The sequence below is a fragment of the Tyto alba genome, unplaced genomic scaffold (genome assembly GCF_018691265.1).
Source record: "Tyto alba isolate M040663 unplaced genomic scaffold, T.alba_DEE_v4.0 Super-Scaffold_1, whole genome shotgun sequence".
NCBI lineage: Eukaryota > Metazoa > Chordata > Aves > Strigiformes > Tytonidae > Tyto > Tyto alba.
The window spans coordinates 16,770,645-16,793,847 of record NW_024881261.1 but is presented as its reverse complement, the minus strand read 5'-3'; the positions used below and the strand labels follow the sequence as shown (position 1 = coordinate 16,793,847).

General features: G+C 54.7%; 2 protein-coding genes across 7 annotated transcripts in view; one reads left to right on the top strand and one right to left on the bottom strand.

The window, feature by feature from the left end:
- Positions 1-3,464, top strand: part of LOC104365220 (dynamin binding protein) — a 34,790-nt gene extending 31,326 nt beyond the window's left edge. For all 6 annotated transcript variants that reach the window (XM_042789754.1, XM_042789763.1, XM_042789761.1 and 3 more), the window contains 5 exons: positions 56-388; positions 844-1,026; positions 1,102-1,300; positions 1,398-1,852; positions 2,213-3,464. In XM_042789754.1, the coding sequence (XP_042645688.1) occupies positions 56-388; positions 844-1,026; positions 1,102-1,300; positions 1,398-1,852; positions 2,213-2,398 (1,356 nt within the window). In that variant the 3' untranslated portion in view covers positions 2,399-3,464. The remainder of the gene's footprint in view (positions 1-55; positions 389-843; positions 1,027-1,101; positions 1,301-1,397; positions 1,853-2,212) is intronic.
- A 401-nt stretch (positions 3,465-3,865) lies between these two features.
- On the bottom strand, positions 3,866-21,825 carry ABCC2 (ATP binding cassette subfamily C member 2). The gene is made up of 32 exons (XM_032994525.2): positions 21,457-21,825; positions 20,748-20,921; positions 20,125-20,250; positions 18,937-19,071; positions 18,397-18,519; positions 18,009-18,064; positions 17,537-17,768; positions 16,738-16,913; positions 15,981-16,158; positions 15,225-15,479; positions 14,662-14,727; positions 14,020-14,157; positions 13,531-13,677; positions 13,165-13,253; positions 13,013-13,075; positions 12,690-12,816; positions 12,340-12,516; positions 12,088-12,255; positions 11,614-11,800; positions 11,225-11,357; positions 10,674-10,779; positions 10,192-10,411; positions 9,562-9,716; positions 8,419-8,574; positions 8,117-8,316; positions 7,410-7,536; positions 6,924-7,025; positions 6,685-6,828; positions 6,250-6,408; positions 5,835-6,001; positions 5,288-5,482; positions 3,866-4,862 (listed from the first exon to the last, which is right to left on the bottom strand). The coding sequence occupies exons 1-32, from the start codon at positions 21,496-21,498 to the stop codon at positions 4,733-4,735; spliced, it is 4,653 nt and encodes a 1,550-aa protein (XP_032850416.2). The 5' UTR covers positions 21,499-21,825; the 3' UTR covers positions 3,866-4,732.
- Positions 21,826-23,203: the final 1,378 nt, after the last annotated feature.

Below are 23,203 nucleotides of genomic sequence, written 5' to 3'. Positions count from 1 at the left end.
CCGCATGGTGGGAGAGCACCTCATCTCACCTGCTGTCTGCATCTCTGCCCACCAGAAAGAGCGGACAGAGCGGCTGGTGAGCTCGCCCCTGAACCAGCTGCTCAGCATGTTTGCAGGGCCCCACAAGCTGGTGCAGAAACGCTTCGACAAGCTCCTCGACTTCCACAACTGCACAGAGCGAGCAGAGAAGCTGAAGGACAAGCGAACGCTGGAGGAGCTGCAGTCAGCCCGCAACAACTATGAGGCCCTCAATGCCCAGCTGCTGGACGAGCTGCCCAAGTTCCTGCGCTTCGCCAAGGAGCTGTTTGCCAGCTGTGTGCGGGGCTATGCTGAGGCACACTGTGACTTTGTGCACCTGGCCCTGGAAGAGCTGAGACCCCTGTTGTCGGTGGGTTCCTGGAGCACAGCCAGCACTCCGGGCTCAGTGCAGCACTAAACTCTGCACAGGGCTTGTCCTTGAGCCTCACTGGGACCCATCCCACTGCAGGGAAAGCTGCTGCTGCAGCTTCAGGCCCCGAGTGCCTTGGGGAGGGCTCCTGTGGGATGCTGTCAGGGTAAGGATTGTGGGGTCATGATGCAATTGTGCATAGAGATGGTGAAGTCTCTAGCGGCTCCTGGAGCAGCGGCAGGACAGCATTTTCCTGGGAGAAGCTCAGGTCATGAGTTTGGGGACCACTCAGAGCTGAGTCCAGACAGGACTGCAAATCTGGGCCTGATGCAAGTCACAAGCAGGGTTCAGAGCCCCACTTGGCCCGGGAGCTGACATGGTCTCTGCTGTAGCTCTTGGCCACTTTTCCCAGCAGCTGTCACCTAACCATGACCCCCAACCTGCTCTGGTTCCAGTTGCTGAAGGTGTCCAGCAGGGAGGGGAACCTCATTGCCATCTTCCAGGATGAGCACAGCCGAGTCCTCCAGCAGCTCCAGGCCTTCACCTTCTTCCCAGAGTCCCAGGCACCTCCTAAGAAGCCTTTTGAAAGGAAGACCGTGGAGCGGCAGTCTGCCCGGCGGCAGCCCCTTGTCGGCTTGGTGAGTTTCAGCTGCCCCATGTCAGGGCTTGCAGAGCCTGGGACAGTCACTCACACCTGCCTTGTTCCTCTGCAGGCCAGCTACCTCCTGCAGTCGGATGACATCCGAGCTGCCCTCCTGGCCCGCTATCCCCCAGACAGTCTCTTCCAGGCAGACCGCAATTTCAACGCTGCCCAAGACCTGGATGTCTCACTGCTGGAAGGAGACATCGTGGGTGTCATCAAGAAGAAGGACCCCATGGGCAGTCAGAATCGCTGGCTTATAGACAACGGGGGTAGGTGGCTGCTCCCTAACCTTGGCACCTGCTGTGAGTCCCCTCCTCTGGTCCCCCTGTGCCCCAGTCTGAGCTCCCTTCCTCTCCCTTTCTGCAGTGACCAAGGGCTTTGTGTATAGCTCCTTTCTGAAGTCCTACAACCCACGCCGCAGCCAGTCGGATGTCTCTGTGGGCAGCCACTCTTCCAATGAGTCAGAGCACAGCAGCTCCTCTCCCCAGAGCAACACCACGCTGACCTTCAGCCCCAGTGGGGCGGCCGTCACCTTCACTCAGAAACCCCTGCAGGACTCAGCCTCCCCAGCAGACCCATACCAGTCCCCGCAGCCCCTCTCAGAGATGGACTCCCCCTCTCTGCCCCATCTTAGCTCTGGTGACAGGACGGTGCCACTGGAGGCTGTTCCTGGGACATCTCAGCGCCACTACAGCCGCCCCGAGCTGGGCTGCAGCCCCAGCTCTCGCAACGGGCACCCCGCCAAAGTACATCTCAGACCTGTGCCCTCAGTGGAGGACAGAGACTCTGGGCTGGAGAGCAGCGAGTCAGAGGGCAACCAGGTGAGCCCTCAGCCTCCCTGTGGTGGGGGGACTGGGGATGCTGGGGGCTGACCCTCTCATTGAGTGGGGGCTGAATCATTTTCCTCCATGGCTGTGACCAGGGACAGGTGGGAGGTGGAGGCTGCTTTGTCCCAAAGGGCTGAGGTGGAGGATGAAACCTTTTGGCTCCACAGCAGAGGTCCAGAGGCAGAGAACTAGGCTGCAAATGGGGGTGGGCAGGTGGGGGCAGTTCTGGCAGAGGCCAGGACGAGGCTGAGACTGTCACTGAGGAGAGGAGCAAAAGCCTATGCATCCTGTGCAACATGGCAACAAGGCTGTGTGGCGTGACCATCCAACTGACGCTCTCCCTCTGTTTGGCAGGTCTATTACGCTCTCTACACCTTCAAAGGCCGAAACACCAATGAGCTGAGTGTGTCAGCTAACCAGAGACTCAGGATCCTGCAGTTTGAGGACATCACGGGGAATCGGGAGTGGTGGCTGGCCGAGGCGCACGGGAAGCAGGGCTATGTGCCCTCCAGTTACATTCGGAAGACAGAGTACACGTGAGGCAGCGGGCAGGAGCCTGCACCCTGTGCCTTGTGCCTGCTGGGACTGTCAGGGGCCTTGGGGAGGCTGGCCAGCCCTGCAGCCCCTAATGCTCACCCTGAGGCTGTGTCCGTCACAGCCGTGCAGTGCTCTTGGACCCCACCATGCTGGCTGCCACCTCTGCTTCTGGGGAGGAAGGGTGGACTGGCAGGACTGGCAGAAGCAGGCAGCTTGTGTGAGGGCAGGGGTGAGTTCACCTGTGCTGTTTGAGCCTCCTGCATCCAGCCAGGAGCAGGGGAGCAAAGCTTGGGGCAGTGACCCAGGAGGGTAAGGCTCAACCAAGGCTGAGATGCTGCTGTGGTTTTAAATTGTGGAAGGCTAATGCTGAGTTTCTGGAGTCCATCTTTAGCCAAATAGTTTTAAAAGCAACCCAGGCCCTGTGAATGTGCTCCCTGTGCCTTCTCAGCAGCAGGAGCCCAGCCTGTCTGCACAGAGCCTCAGGGTGGGACACCTACACCCTGCCTGGGGAAGCAGCTCTGAGGTTCACTGAGAATAGTTGAGCTCAAGGGCTGGGATGGGTCCAGACTCTGAAAGCCCCCACATCAGAGCCCCCAGTGGGTGCTTCATCCCCATGCTTAGTCTTCCGGGGGCTCGGGCTTCTCCAAGCTCTGCTGCTAGCAGCAACCATCAGGTTCTCGTCTTCCAGGTGAGCCAAAGGTCCAGAATGCCATCTTCCCTTGTCAGTGCAGTACCTCCAGTGCCCAAAACCCATCTTTGCACTGAGATGCCCACCTGGCTGCTCTGGGCTGGGGCAGGGCAGAAGGCAAAGCACAGGCTGTCATCAAGACTAATTTTCTGGGGGCTTTGACCAGTATTGCCTCACCTGTGCTTTCCTGCAGGGCACTGGAGACAGTGCTGGCATTCTGGGAGGGCAAGGCCCTCCCCAGGAGGGATGTGGTGCCCTTTGCCGGGGTGGTGTGTCTTACCCGCTGCTGCTGTGCCCTGAAGGAGGGATGCTCCCTTCTCTTGAGGCGATGTTTATATCCCCTGTACTGCTGCTCTGTAAATAAAGATTTGCCCTTGTGTATAGGACGTGCCTGTGCAAGTGTCAGGAGAGCTGGGAGTAGTGCCTGGCTAGTGCTGGGCTGGGGGGCAAAGCCCACAGACTTCACACAGACCCTGCAAGGCCAGGAAGAGCATTTACCTTTTGGTGGGGTCCAGCACGCTTCTGCATTGGTGCCAGCTGCAGCTCAGGCACTAGGAAACCCTCACAAGAAAGTTCTTCATTAAGATGAGATTAAGTGATTTCACTGCCCTTTTCCCCTAGCTGTGTGTTACATGACTCAGCTGGGGCTGTGGGCGGCTTGTGTCCCTCCTGCCACCCGCCAGGGTGAAGGGGTTTGCCCTGCTCTAAGTGGGTAGGCTGAGTGCACATGGGCACAGGCTCCCTGCATGCCAGCAGCCCATCAGTGCTGCAGCTCCTGGCTTTCATGCCCAAGAACAAAGAAAGGTCAAGAGTTTGTCAGCAGTAATCACCATATTTTTGTGTGTGTGCATGTCAGTGTAGCAGGCACATGTGCCTGCACCTCTCCAGCTTTTCCCTACCACAATCAAGTTTGTAGTCTGGAGTCACAGCCCAAAATCTGCCCCGCTAGCGGTTACAATAGCTCCAGGGACTGCCTCATTTATTTGCACTACAATCAAAGGGAGCTGTAGCCATAGGGAAAGCATGCAGGCCCTGGCTTCTCCACCTCTGCTGCCAGAGGGTAATGTTCATGCCTGGGTACAGCTGTGCCACTCAATTTGGACTCCCTAACACGTGTGTCTGCATAACCTGCGTTACCAGCTTCCCCCAAACACTATCCAGGTTTAAAGCTAAACCGAGGCTCATTTAGCATGCCTTACAGTCAGACTTTTAGTTGGAAGACTAGAAACAGGTACAAAAAGTGAATAAATTATAACATTCACTCAGGTTAAACCGTAAATTTCATTCCATAGTGCGAAAGCATCCCTCAGCTAGGTTCCCCTGGCATGGTGAAATACAAAAACTTAAGACCCCTAATGTGGTCGCAGTCTCCCTGCCTGGCAGATAACTTTTCCCCTATATACTGGAATAAATTATGCAGCTCCAGACCCTCATGTGCACAGCTGGCAGGGTGTGGTGGCAAGGTTAACAGCTCGCTCAGGTTTAGATCCTCTGTCCCTGACAAACAGAGAAGCCACCCTCTCTGCTTCCATGCTGCAGAGAGACAAATTCCTGGGCAGCCCAGCTGCGGGGAGACATCAGTGCCTGCTTGGTGAGTGCCAGTGGGAGCGAGCTGCCCGTGCACACACCCACACGCTGCTCCACTCCACCTACAGCACGGTGGTTTCTGTATTTGTGATGCCAGCGTCCTTTGCCATCGCCGAGAAGACGCCCTGCTTCTTGAGCAGCTCCTCAGGGCTGTCGTATTCCACAATCCTCCCAGCCTGCAGCACCATCACCCTGGCAGCAAGGAATGAGAAGGCCTGAGCACCCATGATCCAAGCCAATAGTGCTGCTGGCGCCAGCACTACAGCCCCACCGACCCTCACTTCTACAGCCACGTTACGTGGTTCACCTCCTCTCAGCATGGAGGTGAGGGCACAGCTGTCCTCCCTGTGCTGGCAGGGTGACACACACATAAGGTGTCAACAACACCTCTGTGGCCTGTTACTGTAAAGAAGGATCCACAAAAATGTTTTTCCCCACAAAGACATAACTACTGCATGGTCATCCTTCCCATTCCTCTGTTATTCTCTCCTAGAACCTCTGTATATTGGGCACCGCATCCACCTCTGCTCCTCTGGCTGCATCCTTGCTTCTGCCGCTGGCCACCCCCCACCCACCCTAACAGCCCATATCCCCCCTTTCCCCTTGCCCCACAGTACCTGTTGCTGTCCATGATGGTGTGAAGGCGGTGGGCAATAGTAAGAACAGTGCAGTCAGCAAACTCACTCCGGATCGTTGTCTGGATTAAATGATCAGTTTCCAGATCTACAGCTGCCGTTGCTTCATCCAGGATGAGGATCTTGGCTTTGCGGAGAACGGCCCGGGCCAGACACACCAGCTGCCTCTGCCCAACACTGGGATGAGGTGGGGAACAGACATTATTAGGCAGACACCAGCAGGGCTTCTGCAAGCCTACTGCCCTGACCCCAGCACCGTGCCTGCCCAGCCCTCCCTGGCATTCCCCAGCTGATCATCTGCCACCCTGAGCACCACATCCCTCAGCATCTTACCCTCTGGGCCACCATGGAACAGTTGGCTCACACTGGCTCCCTGACAGCCCCGACTCCTGGACTGTTTTCTCCCACCTTCACTCCCAGAATCTTCTGTGCCCTCATCCCTGCGCAGCCACTTTGCTGCTGTTCCAGGCTGGTCCCTGGGACCAGGGGAAGGGAGGGGAGCTGGGCACACCTCTGGTCCTCTGCTCACCTCAGGTTCTCCCCTCCCTCGCTCACAAGATGCAGCAGCCCCTCAGGAAGGTCTTGCACGTATGTCTTCAGGTGGGCCAGCTCAAGGGCCTTCCAGACCTCCTCGTCTGTGTACTCGTCAAAGGGGTCCAGGTTCATTCGCAGGGTGCCAGTAAAGAGCACAGGGTCCTGCCAGGGACAGCACCATGTTCAGCCACGCCACAGCCATTCAGCAGGGCTGAATGTAGCTGCTCCAGGCCCCCCATGTTTGGCCTCATCCTGCCTGAAGCTGGGCAGGGGAGGTGGCAACGGCATGCTCACAGGCCCTTGGACTCTCTGCAGCACCCAGGGATGCTCTAAGGGCAACATGTCGCCCAGGGAACAGAGCCTGGGGAGGATGTGCAGCAGCAAGACACGGGAAGGTGGGGTCAGCTCACCTGGGGAATGATGGTGAGGTTCTGGCGCAGGTCGTGGAGGCCGATCGTCGCTATATCCACCTCGTCAATGATGATTGTCCCTCCAGCAGCCTCCAGCACCCGGAAGAGGCAGTTGGTGAGGGAGGATTTTCCAGCCCCGGTCCGGCCCACAACCCCAACCTGTGGAAGCAGCTATTTAGACCAGCTGACGGGGTTGAAGAAAACAGGGCAGATGCTTTCTTCCTTGGTTTGGTGGGCCTTCCTGCCCTGCACCTGCAATCGCCATCTCCTAGACTGTCTCCTTTGGTGTCTGCCCTGCAGCTCAAGTCTTCAGGAGCCATGTTCTGTCACCATCCCTCCCCAGCCCACAGACTGAAGACAAGAGGACAGAAACAACTTTAACACAGTGTCAATCTGGAAAGAGTGTAGTGAGGGCAGAGGCAGAGAGGTCCTCACCTTCTCGGTGCTCCCAATATTGCAGGTGATCCCCTGAAGAACCAGGTCCAGTTCAGGTCGGTAACGAACTTTGTAGTCAACAAACTGGATCTCGCCTTTGCTGGGCCAGCCACAGGGTGGACGTTTTTCTGTTACCCATGGAGCCTGGGGGCACAGGAGCATTAGGGGGGTTGCACCCTGCGATGCTGGCTAGCACCAAGCTGTGCAGCAGGTGTTTGCCTGGACCCTGCTCTCCTCACCTCGTTCTTCACCTTTGTGTACTCATGTACCCGCTCCACAGCCACAATGTTCGTCTCTAGCTCTGAAGATGTCCGCACCAGCCAGTTCAGTGTCTGGGTCACCTGCATGGCAGAGCCAGAGGGTGCAGAGCTCAGTGAGACACAGGAACAACCTCCCCCTGACTCAGCCTGGGCACAAGGATGCCTGGACTGGCCCCTAACTCTCTACTCTCCAGCCACATCCCCCTTGTCCCCTGCCCTTCAAAAGATTTGCTGCAGCACCTCTGACCCACAGTGGGACCGTGATCCTCCCCACGGTAGCAAGTATCCCCCTCACACCAGGATGTGTGCTCCCCTGGATTCATAGCAGCTCATCAGGTGATGAGATACCCCAGCTATTTCCCTTTCCATGGATCAGAGGTGGAGGCAGGGCAGCATCCTGCAGCCAGCCCAGAGCTCCCAAGAACAGCCCTGTCCTGGAATAAGAAAAAGCTTTCATTGACTCACATTGAGGGCAGAAGAGACAGAAAGACCCACGATGCCACCCTCCAAAGCGTCCTTTGAAATCACTGCTAGAAGTGCAGAGAAGAAGACCACCAGGCTCCCAACGAATTCCAGACGGATCGCCAGCCACCTGCACCAGAGGAGGACAGCTGAGGGGTGGTGGGAGAGGCATCTGCCTGCACCCAACACAGGGCCCACCAGTAAGACCAGCACCCCACCAGCATCACTGTGCACCCAGCCCTGAGCCCAGCACTGTACACATGGTACCTGCACCTACACAGCATGTGATTTGTGGCCAGTTCTGCAAGCAGGTTCATTTTATCTGTCAGTCCCTGGGTCTCACATGTAACCTCCTGTGCTGGTGATGCCATGTATCGGAGAAGCCCCAACTATACAATCGTCACACACCCAAAGCATCTACCAGTAACACCAGAACCCACCAAGAGTATCTCATCCCTTGACAGCACACCTCACCCTGCCCAGGGTCTGGACAGTTCATAGAGGGCCACACTCTGGCTTTCAAAATCACCCTAAACTGTCTCCTTCCCACAGATGGTGTCCCTATCCCGAGCGCCCCCAGTTCCTACACAGACTCTCAGGCCTAAGATCAAGAGGAAGGACTGTAGCATCTCAGGGACTGCCCTCAGGACCCAGAAGCCCCTGGGAAGAGGTGCTGCAGGCTGTGCTGTGGCATAAGGAGTAAAACTCACCTATTTGAGACTATCCAGGAGTAAACACTTTTCTGATTTATGTCCATGGTGCTCTCATTTTGCTGCAGAAACCGTTCTTGGTGTCCATAGGCTCGGATCACAGAAAGGCCTGACACTGTCTCACCAAAGTGGGAGTAGATGGGAGACCTGGTGACAGAGTCCAGACGCCGTAGCTGGCGTGATGTGGAGACATAGAAGCGCTGAAATGAGGTACACAGCTTGGTTACCAAGACAAAGCCCAGCAGCAACAAAGATACTGCTCTAAGCAGGGCAGAAGCGTCTATCAAGCCCCAATTACTCACCAGCACAAAATAGTAGAAGATGCTCAAAGGAATGATAATGAGAGCAAAGAAAGGTGTGGCCAGGGAGATCATGAGCAATGTGCTAATGATGGCCATGAAACAGGAGAGCCAGCTGCGGAAGGACATGGGAATGGTCTCATCTATCGTGAAGATGTCCTGGAGCATACAAAGAAGCGTGGAGAAGCAGTCAGTGACTACAGAGAGAGAGAAATGCAAAGGCCCCACACATACAGGCTTCCTACACACTCATATGGTAACACAGCGCCAGACGCTTGCAAAAATACTGGACAACACTGAATTGGTGTTAAGGTCACAACCCCATTTAGGGCCACAGATCTCAGCTTGGAAACAGCTGATTTAACAGAGAAGCTTCCTATAATATTCCCCTGTTGCGCAGACCAGCTTTGGGAACCACATCTTCATCTTGACCCAGGATGCAGAAGCAGGAATTGTGGCAGAAAAAGGGACAGGGCTGACTCTAGGTCTATGCAAGTGCACCCGGGTGTCCAGCTGGTAATCATCCATCTCCTATCTGGGTATCACATACTCCCTTCATCTCAAAGTAAGGTCAGCAGGCCCATATGCTTGATATATCGAGAGATTTTTATTCCCAGAAATCAAAAGATGGCACTAAAGGAAGAAGTGGAGTGGCAGCACACTTGAAGCTACCTGTCTGTATTCTCCCTCCTGTCTTGTTTTCTCTTTGCTTTACGAGCTTCATTTACATAGCAAAGATTGTATATTTTGCTGACTGGCCATAACCAGAAGGACAACTCATTATGGGACATGAGCTCTAGGCTCCTGCCTCTCAGTAATCTACTCTGGACCCTCTTCAGTTTCTCCACATCCTTCTTGACCAGGTGGCCCCAAAACAGGACACAGTATCCAGGTGTGGCCTCCCTAGCAGTGAGCAGAGGAGATAATAACTTCCTGTGATCTGCTGGCCACTCTCCTCCTAGTATAGCCCAGGATGTGGTTTGCCTCACAGTCAGCTTCATATCCACCATGCCCTTCTGGTCCCTTCCAGGCCTTGATCTGGGCTCATCTGTGCAGTGCTGAACAGCAACAGGGTTATGCCACCACCCAACGCTCTCCAGACCTGCTGGAACAAACACTTTCTTCATGTTGATGCTGTTCTCTTACCTTGGCAAACCTATTCACAATGCGGCCAGTTGGGGTCGTGTCAAAAAAGCTCATGGGCACACGTAGGATGTTGCTGAGCAGTTGCTGATGCATAACCCGTGAGGCTCTCATGGCACCATGAGCAGACAATATGGTTGCAAAGAGCAGGAAGAGAGCTGCAAGGAGAGCACAGGGCAGTCATCTCCAGCTCATGTGTGACACTGGCCCCATGCACCTTTTGGCTCAAGGGACACATCAAGCAGCTCCAAGCCAGAATCTCTGCAGCAAGCCACTGTGATAGTCCTGCATCCCATCTTCTTGGGAGGTCCCAGTAAGTGCATCCCACCACAGGGGAATAATGCTAACCCCTTTGGAAAGCCTTGGGCCCTAGTGCTATCTCCAAACTGATTAAGGACAGTGATCTTCAACCTAAGGGAGCAACACAGATTTCTTGGGGCAATTTATGCTGGCTTCAGACTGGTATCTGTCCCCAGTTCAGCCAGGAGCCATAAGGAAGGCAGCAGCAGGCAAATGAACACAATGCTGGGTCCCCTGCTTCTTGCTGCACTGCTGGCTGCAGGCCTTGCTAGCCATATCCCTTCTGGACCACACAGCCGAGGTGAGCGGGATCCCCTGTGTTCCCACACTCGCCTTGTGACACCCCCAGTGCCCCAAAGACACCGATCCGCAGGTCTCGCTGCTCCACGGGATAGGTCTGGTTCAGGTAGCGCTCCGCATCGTCAGTCCAGGCGCTGAGCCACAGGTTGGTCCCCACGAAGGCGACGTACTGCCCAACATAGCCCATGGCAACCCAGAAAGAATACCACAAGCCAACAGCACGCAGGTACCGCAGGTACATGGAGAACTTCACCTGTGGACCAATTCAGCCCATCACTGCTGCCCAGCAAACTGCAGCCAGTGACACCCAGCACAGCCTTGAAACTCCCGTCTTGATGCCCACAGGGCTCCTCTCCACCACCTTGCCCACCAGTCCCAGGCAGATCTGTCTCCTTCAGTGTCTGTTGGCTGCAATGGTACCACAGCCAGCCAGCACCAGCTTCTCTGAGCCACAGTCAGGGTCTTGTAGCACTGAGCCAGGGCAGCACAGTGCTACATCCATCCATCTTCCTCACCTTGCCAGTTTCCACAGCTTCTTTCTCGATCAGTTGCTGGCCCTTCAGCTTCTTGGGGGGCTCCTCCTGGGTCTTTTTCCAGGAATTGGTGCTGCTTTTACTAAGGCTGCAGGGAGGTGATGGGCACCATTAGTCACAGGGTGCTGGATGGGTCCTACTTCCCTGGGGGGACCATCCCTGTGCTGTATTGGGACTCCAGTGCTGGAGCTCTCTGGGGAATAATGTCCTAACTGGGGCAGCTTTGAATGACCCTTGTGGAAGCCCTATGCATTTGCATTCATGAAATCATAGCTCTCATCCCCCCAAAAGCAGAACCATCCAGCAGCAGGAATTTCAAGGAAGATCACAGAGTAAGGCTGTGAAACACTAATGTGAGAATAGGCAAGATCAGATGCTCCTGACCCAGTCCAGCTGGTGGTAGGAGCATGTAGGGAAGCATCCAGCCCCTTCTCTGCAGAAAACCCCTCCAGGGAAGCCCCCAGGCCCCCTTTCTCCTAGGGAGCAATGCAGGGCCCAGGGAAGAGAGCCGAGAGCTCAGGTTGAGTTCTCACCTGCGACTGAACTCTCTCTGACGGATGCTGGCCTCTCGCTTCAAGGTCATGGTCACCACATCATCAGGGCCCTCTTCCACACTAGGCTCAACGTCTTCATCACTCTGCTCTTCATCCTCAGCTAAAGTAACAGCTATAAGCACAAGGATGAGGGAATGTACGGCCAGGCACTGAGGAGAGAGCAGATCCCACGCACCACACCTCTGCTGCGCTCAGTTCCAGTGCGCACCCCAGGCCCAGGCTGTGTCCTACCACCACACATCACACTTTCTCCAACCCTGCTGCAAGCCCAGTACAGCAGGAGGAGGAGGAAGAAATCCATTGTGCTGGAGGGAGAACTGACAGGGGACATAGTGCTAAAGGCTGCAGCCCCATTGTGTTCCCAGTACCTGTGGTATTTTTCTCTGAAGCATCCTCCTCCTGGCTGCCATACAAGTTCAGGAACTGGGCAAAGGCCCCCCTGTTTGCAAGCAGGGTGCTGTAGGAGCCATGCTCAGACACTGCTCCTGCCACCAGCACCACGATGTTATCGACCTGGGGCAGGAAACTGATACTGTGCGTCACCAAGATCCGTGTCTGCAACAAAGTGGTTTCAGGGTAGCGAGCATCAGAGCACGCCTTGCCCCCCTGCCACGAGCCTGCAGGCTCTCCATCCCTTACTTTTATCACTGCCTGACTATTGGCACACAGGGCACCCATCTGGGGGCCCATGAGGCCTCTTCTGCCTGCTGCAGCCCCACACGAAAGCCACAGGACCCCTCTCTGTCCCAAGCAAGCAACCTCCAACTTCCCTGGGCAGTCAACACTGTGCCAGTGCCGTTCCTGCCTGGCCAGCTGGTGGGGAGGAGGGCATGGGTGCTCACCTTCTTTTGCAGCAGCCCTTTTGGCCCCAGCACATGCTTGAAGAGGTACTTGCCAACGTGAGCATCCACAGCAGACAACGGGTCATCCAGGATGTAGATGTCTGCATTGCTGTACACTGCCCGGGCCAGGCTGACTCGCTGCTTCTGGCCCCCACTCAGGTTAATGCCCTGGAGGGGAAGGGACCTCTCTGAGCACTGGGCTGGCACAGAGCAACAGCTCTGTCTTCTGCTGCAGGTGCTCAGGGCTGATACCTTCTCTCCAATCTCTGTCTGGTCACCCGCAGGCAGCAGTTCCAGGTCTGGAAGCAGGGCGCAAGCCTTGATGACCTGCTGATACCTGGCTTCATCCAATTCTGACCCAAAAAGGATGTTATCTTTCAGTGTGGCGTTCTGGATCCAGGCCTGCTGGGGGACGTAGGCCAGGGAGCCCTGGAAAGAGACACAAGAACAGCTACCTTGTCAGAGGATCAGCCCGAGCACTGACACCTCCTGCAGCCTGTCCTTGACCTCAGCCACCACTCCGGGACCAGTCCTGCCCTGCTGCCTCCTCACCGAGCTCCCAAGCAGCCCCACAACCCCCTGCACCAGCTAGGTCCTCTCACCTGGATGTTGATGTGTCCCTTGATATTCTCCATCTCCCCAAGCATGGCTGACACCAGCGAAGATTTGCCTGAGCCCACAGCCCCCACCACAGCCACCAGGCTCCCGGGTGCGATGTCCAGGGTGACACTGCAAAGACATGAGGGCTGAGGAAGCAGCACTGCCAGGTCACTCATCGGCTCCTGCGTGGGACCAGCACAGAGCAGTGTCTCTGGTGCGCACACTTCTAGCAGCACTGTGAGGTGTGACTGCCGTCCCCAACTAACCACACAGAAATCCTTCTTCTCCCTACCCATCCGCTCCCAACACGGCGCAGAGCACTCACTCTCTTATCACAGCATTGCCGTCCTGCTCCCAGGCAAAGGTGGCCTCCGAGAAACGCACAGCACTGCCTGTCAGCAGAGAGCCATCCTTCAGGGCTGGGAAAGCCCAGGGTTGGGCCAGCCTGTGACCCACGGGGGTAACCTGGAGGTTCACCTGCCTGCAATGGGGTCATGGTGGATAGCTGAGCTGTCCAAGTCTTCTCCACCCAGGTAGCGCTCCAGCCTCACAGTCGACACATTTGTCTGCCGTGGTGGGAAGAGAATGGCACGTGGGCATGGGGTGCAGCTGGGTGGGCTGGCTCGTAAGCAGAGCACCCCATACACACAGCCCCCACCCAACCTCTGAGCCCCAAGTCAGCATTACATCTGCGAGTCCTGTCCCACCCCGCTGCCAGCAGAGTCGCGTGCTCTGACCCCTGCCCCAAGGCCCAGATCCATCACACACCTGAGCCCCATGTGCTGGTTTGGGCAGAGGTATCATAAGATCCCTTTGCACCCCCTGTCCTATGTGAGGGCTGACCTGCACCAGGGAAGAGAGGACCAAGGGCAACATGGCCATGGGGAAGCGCAGCACATTGAAAAGGGAGATGGCAGTAAAAGCCTTCTGTGCATCCAGGATGTTGTTCTTGTCCACCAGCACGTAGACAGCAAAGCTGGCCAAGGAGACCTAGGACAGATAGCAGGGAAAGCTGCCATCAGTGCAGTTGTATGCAGCCCAGACCCTCTGTGCTCCCCTAAAGCCTCAGCAGTGACTTCCTGCTAGGGACCTGTTCTCCTCCTTCCCCTCTCCTTTGGGACCCGTTTCACCACTCTAATGAAATCCCTTTCCACCACACCTCTCTTGCCAGCAGCCAGGACCATACTCAGCATCCCAGGCATCTGTCAGACAGCCACTTCCTCACTGCAGGAGCACTCCAGCCGAGGTTCCCAACCTTTCCCATCCCCTTGGATACAGCCCAGCCCCAGGTCTGAGGAAGGTGCAGCCCTCCCCAAGCCTGTTGGCACTCACCAAGAAGGGGGCACACGTGAACACGAAGATAGAAATTGACTGCAGATAACTGAAGTTCACCAAGTCCTTGAGCTCACGTGCCCGGATCTCATTGACTCGCTTCTCAAATGAGGGCTCCCAAGCGAAAAGCTTCAGGATCTGTGGGTTGAGCAGGGTGAGTGGGTGCTGGTCTCATGGGAATGCCCACCTCCACACTCAGCTTGCTAGTGGTCACCAGCTCCTGGCTTGCTCAGAAGCCTGCTTGGCCGCTGAATCTCCCCTCTCCTGTCCTGCCCCATGGCTTATAGCACTTCCCCACAGCATTCCTACTCCCTCATCCTTGGCTTACAGGTCACTGTCAGCCCCTCTGCCAGCATGGCAACCTGCTCACCACCACAGTCACCCAGGAAACCCCCAGTAAACCCCCTCTTGGCTTCCAAGTCTGGGTCCAGGTACCCAGAGCTCCTCCTCAGCCAACCTCTCAAAAAGTGAGGAATCCAAGGGAATTGCAGAGACTGAGGCTTGACTACCCCAGACACAGGGGCCCCAAACTAGACTATAACGCTGATGCTGTAGGTTTATAGAGGTGTGCTGCTTCCAGGTACAGTGCACCAAGAAGAGGGGTGCAGCAGCTGCCCAGGGAATCTCCACTCCAATCCTCACCTTGATTCCATTGAGGATTTCACTCATTATTTTCATGCGTTCATCCTTGTTCTTCATGTTCCTCACCTACAAACAGAAGAGCCAGAAGTCATCTAAACCAGACAGCAGGTCACCCTTGGAAATACATCTGAGCTACCACAGGGAAGGGAACGATGGGCTCCAGAGCCCAAAGAAGACATCCCACAAAGCTGGACCTTGGCTCTCTGGGGATCTGGATAACCTGGGGGAAAAAAAAAAAAAACAGCACCCTGCTGTCAGGTAGAATCTAAAGCTTTATTTTATAGTTAGTAATATCTCACTTTCAGACCTCAAGACTGCACCCATCCCTGTTCAAATTCAGCTATGACAGTAGAACAGGTCTCACCTGCCTCCTGCTCATCTCAGGTGATCACCCCCCTGGATCAGGATAGAGACACCCCCAGCCCAAGTCTGACAAACTTCCTAGGCTGTGAAAGATCCACAGCATAATAAGGAAGGGTGGGGGAGAGTGGGAAACAAGTGAGGGGAGCAACAGAGGGCATCAGGAGTGGGAGGCTGGGGCGGATCTTGCACCCACTACTGACCTGGATGGTTTTGGCCTTGGCAACCAGGAACCCATTTATGGGGATCAGCAGCACCATGACTGCAATTCCAGCCAGGACAGAAGGGCCCAGCTCTCCCCAGAGGAAGACAATGGACAGGATAATTTGCAGGGGGGATGACCACAGCTGGTGAACGAAGTTGGCCATGTCCATGAACCTCTGGGCATCAGCTGACATCAGATTCACAGTCTCTCCCACCGTGGACTCCTTGCGGGTGGCACTGGACATGGTGAGTGCCTGGACAGGGAAAGCATAGTCACCACAAGCCAGTCTGGGAGCAACCTGGCTGCCAGCAGCATGGTGCAGAACAAGGAATTAGCAGGCCAGACTGAAATTGCTCCTGAGTTTGCTCCTGGTGCCTCTCTGCTGGCCACAGGTGCTGTCATCACTGCCTGCACACCAGGAGCCACTGGATGCCGGGGGCAAAGAAGCACATCCCTGTACAGGAATCCCAGCAGCAGCTGCCCTAAGTGTTGCATTGCTCTGAAGAGTAACCTTCCTCATCCCCTACTAGCTGTCAAACACATGGCTGCGGCACCCGGGTCCCAGACAGAACTAGCACCCACAGTGTCCCCAGTGCTGGGCGGGTGTCCCACAAGCCAAACTCTCCCTGTGACTTACTGGGAAGTGAAGGGCATACACCCCAGTCTCCCCAGGCTGATGAGGCAGGCAGTGGATGCCGGTATCGCCAGCCCAGCTCAGAGGAAATCACTGGGGTGATGACAGGGCCATACCAACCTTCTTATAGATGGCAGCAATGAGACTGGCACGCACTTTTATGCCGAGCTGGAAGCATAAGCTGAAGTATTGCTGCAGGCAGAGGGACTGGATCAGTGCAGTCAGGAAGAGCAGGACGGCATACAGATATCCTTGCCAGGCAAAGGACTCCTCATCCGATACAAAGGCGATCAGCAGCCTGGAGGGCAGAGTGGCCCATGAGATCCACACCCTACTGAGATAGACCCAGGCAGGATACTCCAAACCAACGCAGGGAGACAATCCCCACGAGAATAGTGACAGAGACCCGGCCCAGACACCTGGCTTGACGCTTGGCAAGCTGGGGACCCTCACCCCAGGGACACTCTGTTTCATATACAGAAGTGGGTCACTTGTGTCAGATCATCCACACAAACTGTGCAGCTCTGCAAAACAAACAGGGCAGGTACTGCTGGGCTGAGCTGGACTGACTCATGAAGGGCTCCAGATAAGAGCCAGGACTGTCTCCAGAGAGGGAGCAGGACTGCATAACAATGGATGTAGGGAGAAGGGAGCAAGGTATCAGCTGTAAGAGCTGGCAGCCAGTTCAGATCAGTTAAACTGTAACCCAGTGCATTCTCACACCTTTGGTGAGAGCATAGGAAGTCCCCGGGGTGTGGGGCTGGGAGAGGTACACATATGGAGATAGTGGGGTTGGATACAGCACATACAGGGAGGTGGTGAGGCTGGGTGCAAAGCCAGGACAGGGCAGGGACAGGAACAGAGAGAAAGAACTCACTTCAGCAGCTGGGGGCTGACAAACACAAGTCCATCATGCACCACCTTGAAAGCCACTGATAGAAGGAGATTCTTCCAGAAGGTCTTGCACAGGGTTTTCACCAACCAGCCCCTGGGGAAATCCTTGCGAGGGCCAGAGTCCCCTTTGTCACCCTTCTTCTTCTTTGACTTCTCCTCCTAGAAGGAAGCCCACACAGCAGTAAAGGAGATGGTTGTGCAGGCTTCCTGTATCTGGAAGGATGCTTCCAGGGCAGTGCCACAGCCCCCACATCAGGCATCCTGAATGAAGCCTCAGCTTTACCTCCTGGCATGTTCTCTCTTGCTGATCTTTGCTCGTGTCATACACCCCCTGTACTATCACCTCTTATGTGTGCCAAAGACAATTGTTGCAAACCCCAGACTAGCCTGAACCTGTCAGACCAAAAATCAGCCATCCCAGGAAGAATCTGAGGCCAGGGGTGATCACAGAGTGGTGTTCACTCTGACCTCATTGCTGGGAGGTATCTGGGGTAGGAGAAGACAGAGATAAGTGAATGGCTTGTACTGCAGACTTGAGGGTAGTTACTGTCTTTCTGTAGGGCAGAAGGATGGAGACTTTCTTGATCTCTCAAAACATGGGGATCTACTAAGGACAGTGAAGACCCTCTCATGGGTTCCCCTGTCCTTGCCCATGGCCCTGCAGAATCAAAGAAGGGAAAACCCAGCAAAGGAGACTTCAGGGAGGTGAGGTGACCCTGCTCCCCAGTGCTGGACCTGGATCTCCCTGTCCCATGCAAGGCCAAGAGTAGGAAGGGATTTACCAGCACCAGGATGTCTTGGCTCTGGGCCTTGCTCATGTTGTTCTCATGGTCTGGGTCACCTTTCCAGCGTCTTTTCTTGCGTTTACGTTTCTCCAGTTCCGCTTGGGCCTTCCTCACTGCAGTCTTCATGTTCTTCTCCCAAACAGCATAGATAGCTTGTGTCTTGTCTTTATCTTTCAATTCCCAGATATCCTCTATCTCCAAGGGCTTGCGATAACCCTTGAAAACTATGCTGTGGGGCAGAGAAATCTCCCCTCAGCAAGTTTCCCATGCTACACACATTGGAGAGTCCTTGCTGCAAATGCAGAGCCCTCACACCCAGCCTGGCCCTGAGCTCAGACTGAACCAAACACAGTGCCTCTCACAACTAACTCCAAGCAGCCTGTGCTGAAGGCTCCCCCAAACAGGGCTGGTCCAACCCTGAAGCCCCCCTGCATTTTGCTAGCCCAACCTCCCATGGAGTCCTGCTCACCTGGTGTACCATGCAAAGGTGATGGAGCTCAGGAAAGAGGCTGTCACCTCTGGGTTCTAAGGTACAAAGCAAAGTGGGTATAAAGAGATCATTGATGCCGCGGGGTGGAGTTGACAAGAGTTGGCTCAGCAATCCCAGCCATTAAGGTACCCCAGAGGTTTCAAACTGTGCCAGCTCCAGCCCCAGGAGCCCCATTTTGCAGCCAGAAGCAGCCCCACCTTGGACATACATGCAGATGCCCTGGGCTGTAGGCTCCAGCTCTCACTGGAGCCTCCAGGTCTTCCCTCCCACAGGGGCCAGGAGGAGTCTCTGCACGGAGCCCACCCTGCCCTGTGCAACACCAGCCGGGATGTGGTACCCTGAGCTCACTCCCGCATGGACTTCGCACCTTCTTTGTGATTTCCTTTGTTTCTGGGGCGACGTCTGAGAAGCCCGAGACAAAAAAGAGCAGCAGCTGAAGCCCATAGGAGATGAAGAAAAGGACAAACCGTGGCACATCGGAGATTGGTGCCTGCAGGAATAGAGAGCCCAGAGTAACTGTTGGGGCTTGTCTCAAGGCTACCTGGCAATCAGAGACAAGATCCATCCCCAGGACTGTGAACAAGGCTGGGACCAACAAGGTGGTGGAAAACTTGTTCCGGGTCCTGGTTCAGCTTCCCTTCACCACCCCTCCCTGCTTCCCTCTCTGACCTCCTCCCATAAATCCATAACAGGAGAAATTGGTCCTGGAAAGCTTATGCCTCCTCAAAGAGACAGGATGAATTCAAAGAGCAAATCCTCAGGTCCCTTCTGGTTCCCCAAGGTCCCTAGGGCAGCCGGGACCTCAGTGATACCACTAAGATCTTGTAAAGAGATGAAATCTTAAGGGACTCTCTTTGGTCACAGAACAAGACCATGCGGAAGCGCAGAGCTTCCTGCTAAACCCAACCTGCAGGGCTCTCCGGAGGAGCGACTGGAATGGCAATATCCCACAGAGCAGGGACAGTGTCCAGAAGCAGAAAAGTATCCCTGAGTCTCTGCACAAGCAGAAGCGTCGTGCATCATGGATCAGCAGAACCAGGATCTAGGGGAAGGAAAATCAGTCAGAGGTTCAGGTAGGGCTGCAGGACTAGGTCTGGGCTCTAAACACACCTTTAGAGCATGTGTCCCAGGACTCCAGCACACATGATCTGCTCGGATTCACTGCCTTGAAGACACTGAGATCCCAGTGTCTGAGCTCTCTGCCAACCCTACATAAGCTTTGGAATTAATTGCACAGGGCAAAGGTTTATTTCAGGAAGACATAAGATCAGGATCCCCATAGGAAAAGCAAGGTCTGAAGACAGTCTGACATTACAGCAAGGCACTATTTCTCTTTTTAACTGTTCTCACCCAAGATTCTTGAGAATACACCCAGCTGTGAGGAGTCACATCCTGTCTCCTACATATTGCCTCCAGACCTGGAACTGAATCTAGATCAGAGACCCAGCAGCACAGCCTCTCTGGGCAGTCCCTTTGGCTTGTAATCTCACATGAGCTCTGCATATGAAAGTAAATGACATGACAAAATAGGAAGGATAGCAAACGGGGGTGTTACTTTTGCTTTTAAGTGTAGCTCTTGAGCCCTATGGCTTCGTTAAGACCGTTAGAATAGCCCATGTCTCATTCAAGATAGCCACAACTTCCATCAAACTAAAGCCTCTACGTTCTCAGCTTTCTCCACTGCCTGGGAATCCTGCGGCAATTCTCCAGTCTCCACACAAAATTGAGCAGCAGCCCATGTGAAGCTGTGAGACACCAGAGCAGCAAGCCATGGTCTGATGTTCACACTGTGCAATCAGTCCTGTGAAACCCGTATGGCTTCTGCCAGAAACCTCAGCTACACTCACAGGCATAGTACCTATCCCAGTTTTAAGGATAAAAGGAGGGAGCACCATACAACCAGACACCTGCTCTCAGCCTATTACCCTTGTGTACTCCCACACATGTTCAGGGCTAGTCCCTACACATCTCCCAGGCTACACTGCCCTCATGGACATGGATTCCCGCTCATCTCTGTTTTGTGGAAGTTTACTGCTGCACGGCCCCACACCCTGTCTCTTTGGTGACACAGCATATTTACCAGCTGATCCCTTACCCAGGTTGCGATGTACAGGCTGGGGTTTGTGTACTGGACAGCTGGCAGGGAGCCCTGCTCTGTGTCCTCTACAAATGCCAGGGCCAACTCTGCCACTGCCGTCAGCATCAGCAAAGTAGCCAGCACCTGTGGAGAGAGGGGAGCAGCCATGAGGGGAGGTCCATCCAATTGTGGGCACTGGGAACTACTGGGAACCACTGAGAGACAATGCAGCTGGGCGTAAAAGCACCGTGTCCCATACACTCTCACACCCTTTCCAACCCAAACCTGGTCTAGGTGAGCGTTCTAGGGCCATGTGAATCTGCAGCACTTCCACAGGAGCACTGCCATTGTTTCAAGGTTGGAAGGAAACAGCCCACAAGATGAGAAGCCACAGTACACACCTCTGCCCTCCCTCCCCATGCATCCCAGCTCTGTTATCACCTCTGTCCAAGATATGCCTTGCCTTTGGCCCCCCTTTACATTTCCATCCCACATGGTGCCCTAGTTAATTACTCCTTCTCTCCCAAATTTCTTGTCACTCCGTCCCTTACCTAACTCCAGCCCAGAGGCTTTTCACTCACCACCCCTCCCATCCCAGGCTGCTCCAGCCTTCTTTCTGTGCCCTCTCAGCCCCACTCTACCTGTTTGACGATGTAGAGTTTGGTCACAGATGATTTCTTGGCTCTGGATTTGCACATGGGCAGGAGCTGCCATGGCGCCAAAATCCAGAAGAAGCCAAGGGGGACCCAGACCAGCACAGTCTGCTGGAAGCACACAGGCAGATCAGCATCCGGACGAGTGAGGTAGGAGGCATTCTAGGGGCAGCAAGGACAGACAGAGAAGTCACTTGGGATGGCTTGACCCTCACCTGGCTTACAGCACAAGAGCTAGCACTCCTGAAGCTCCTGCCCACTCTGCTCCACCCTGTCATACCCCCCCTCCTCAACACCCATCTTCCTGGATGAGCATTTCAGCACTCAGCCAAGGTCCCAGGTGATGTCCCCTACCCATCTATCTGCCTGAAACTGGGAGGGCCTCCCCCACAACCACCCCTTGCTGGAGCCAAGCCCCAAGAGGTCCGTGCTGTGTTCCCAGCTGGGTTGCGAGGATAAAACAGGATGGGGCTCACTCAGGGAGCAGCCATTTGCATTGTTGTCTCATGGATACCACAGAGGCAGCACACAGTGCTCAGTGCCATGGCAGTCCTGGAGAAATACCAGAATCTCTGCTGACCACTGGCACTTGGGTCCCACTGGCTGAACAAGCTGTGAGCCTTGGGATCTACTGTTCTCCCCTTCCACTGAACATTCTACCCCAAGAATGGGTGATAGGGATGATGCAGCCACTCACCCAAAAGATGGAGCCACAGAAGTCCTCCAGGTCTGCTGACATGGCTCAGGGAAAAAGAGACGGTGGCTCCTTTCCCTCACTGTGCCTGGCTATGAGAGTCCTGGGTGGTTACTTAGGACAAAAGTCCCCACACACCCTCAAGTGGTGCTGGGACAAAATCCCTCATGACACACAGTTAACTGTTAACTTGGTTCTATTGCACAACACCACAAACCAAAGTAGTGACCAAAAGGCCTTTGGAAACTGCACAGGCTCTGGGGAAGGGAGGAGAGGAAAACCGAAGAAAGCGGTCAAAGGGGAGATGCAGGGAAGCCACTGTCACAGAGTCACTGCAGGACACCATAGCCATTGCTCAGCAACCACAGCCTTCAGCAGTGCACACCAACAGAGGCAAGTTCATATGGACCCACTAAAGACACTGCTTTGGTGCGACAAACCTCCCCTGCCAGAACAAGCCTGCTGAATGCTGCCCAAAAGTACAGCAAATGCTGGTCCCTCGGGAACCGAAGATGACAGTACCCTTTTTCTCATGTGCCACCCAGCAAGGAGGCCCAGGACACCAGCAGTGCTCCAGGCCTGGGAACTTGCAGCATCTGGCAGCTGAGCTGACCACATGCTGCAGTGGTCTTTCTAAGTCCCCAGGATATGGGTTTCTTTTACCAACTTCTGGCCTGCAGGGCTTGGAGATTTTCCCAGCTCTTCCTTTTGCTTCTCCCTTTCCCACATCTCTGTGTTGTCTGCATGTTGTGGCAGCTGGCTGACCACAAAACACAAAAGAGACTTTGAATCTTCATTCTAAGGCAACTCCCAACATCTGAGACGGCTAGAGGATCATTCCTGAGGAGGGTGACTGCCACTAAGTCATCACCCTGCTGCTTAGAAAGGTAGAGCTGTGGGGGCAGGTGGGGATGGTGCCATTGTAAGGCTGGAACTGAATTTGCTTTATCATGCATGCTTTTGGGGAGCAATAGGTAAAGGGGGATGGCAGGGTGAATGCAAAGATTCTCTTGTCTCATTGCTCATGGAATTAGATAACTCAGAAGTCAAGGGTGACACAATGAGTAATTGCTCAGGAACAACCCCCTTACCATTAATACCAGAGAAAGGTTCAACGTCCAACTCATTGGTTAATTATTATTGGCTTGTCTGATTAAATCCACTTGTTTTTGTAAATAAAGCTACTAGTGCTAGGTCCTCCGGGCCAGAACCAATACACTGCTGATGAGAGCAGCAACCTGATGCAACAGATAGGAAATTCGTGAATGGAGCAGCCACTCCCTCAGCCCGTCTCCACTCAGACTGTTGACGTGATTCTCCTCTCTGCTCGCTGGCACAGGTGTCCTCTGTCCTTGCTCGTACCCACCTGGAGCGCTGCTGCCAAGGACACCACTTGCTTGTGATGCCTTCCTATTCAATGCTCTGTCCCATCGCTTGTCTTCGTTTTCAGTGCATGTCACAGCCCATCCTCACCCCGTCTTCGGTCTCTCACTGAGAGTTGAAGTGCTTTGCTCAGCACAGGATGCCAGCTATTTTTAATGTTCAAAGCAAGCACACCCCCACTTTCTCTACCCTCGTACCTGGGACATGTTCCTCCTAAACACCCACAAAGACACCTCACTGTCCCTCAGCTCCTTCCCTAATCCTTCACTACAATACCCAGAAAATATTCACTGGGACCAAGTTAACCGAAGTGTAGGACCTCTTCGGCCAACAATACCACAGTTTCCATGTGCTCCCCTGCCTTTAA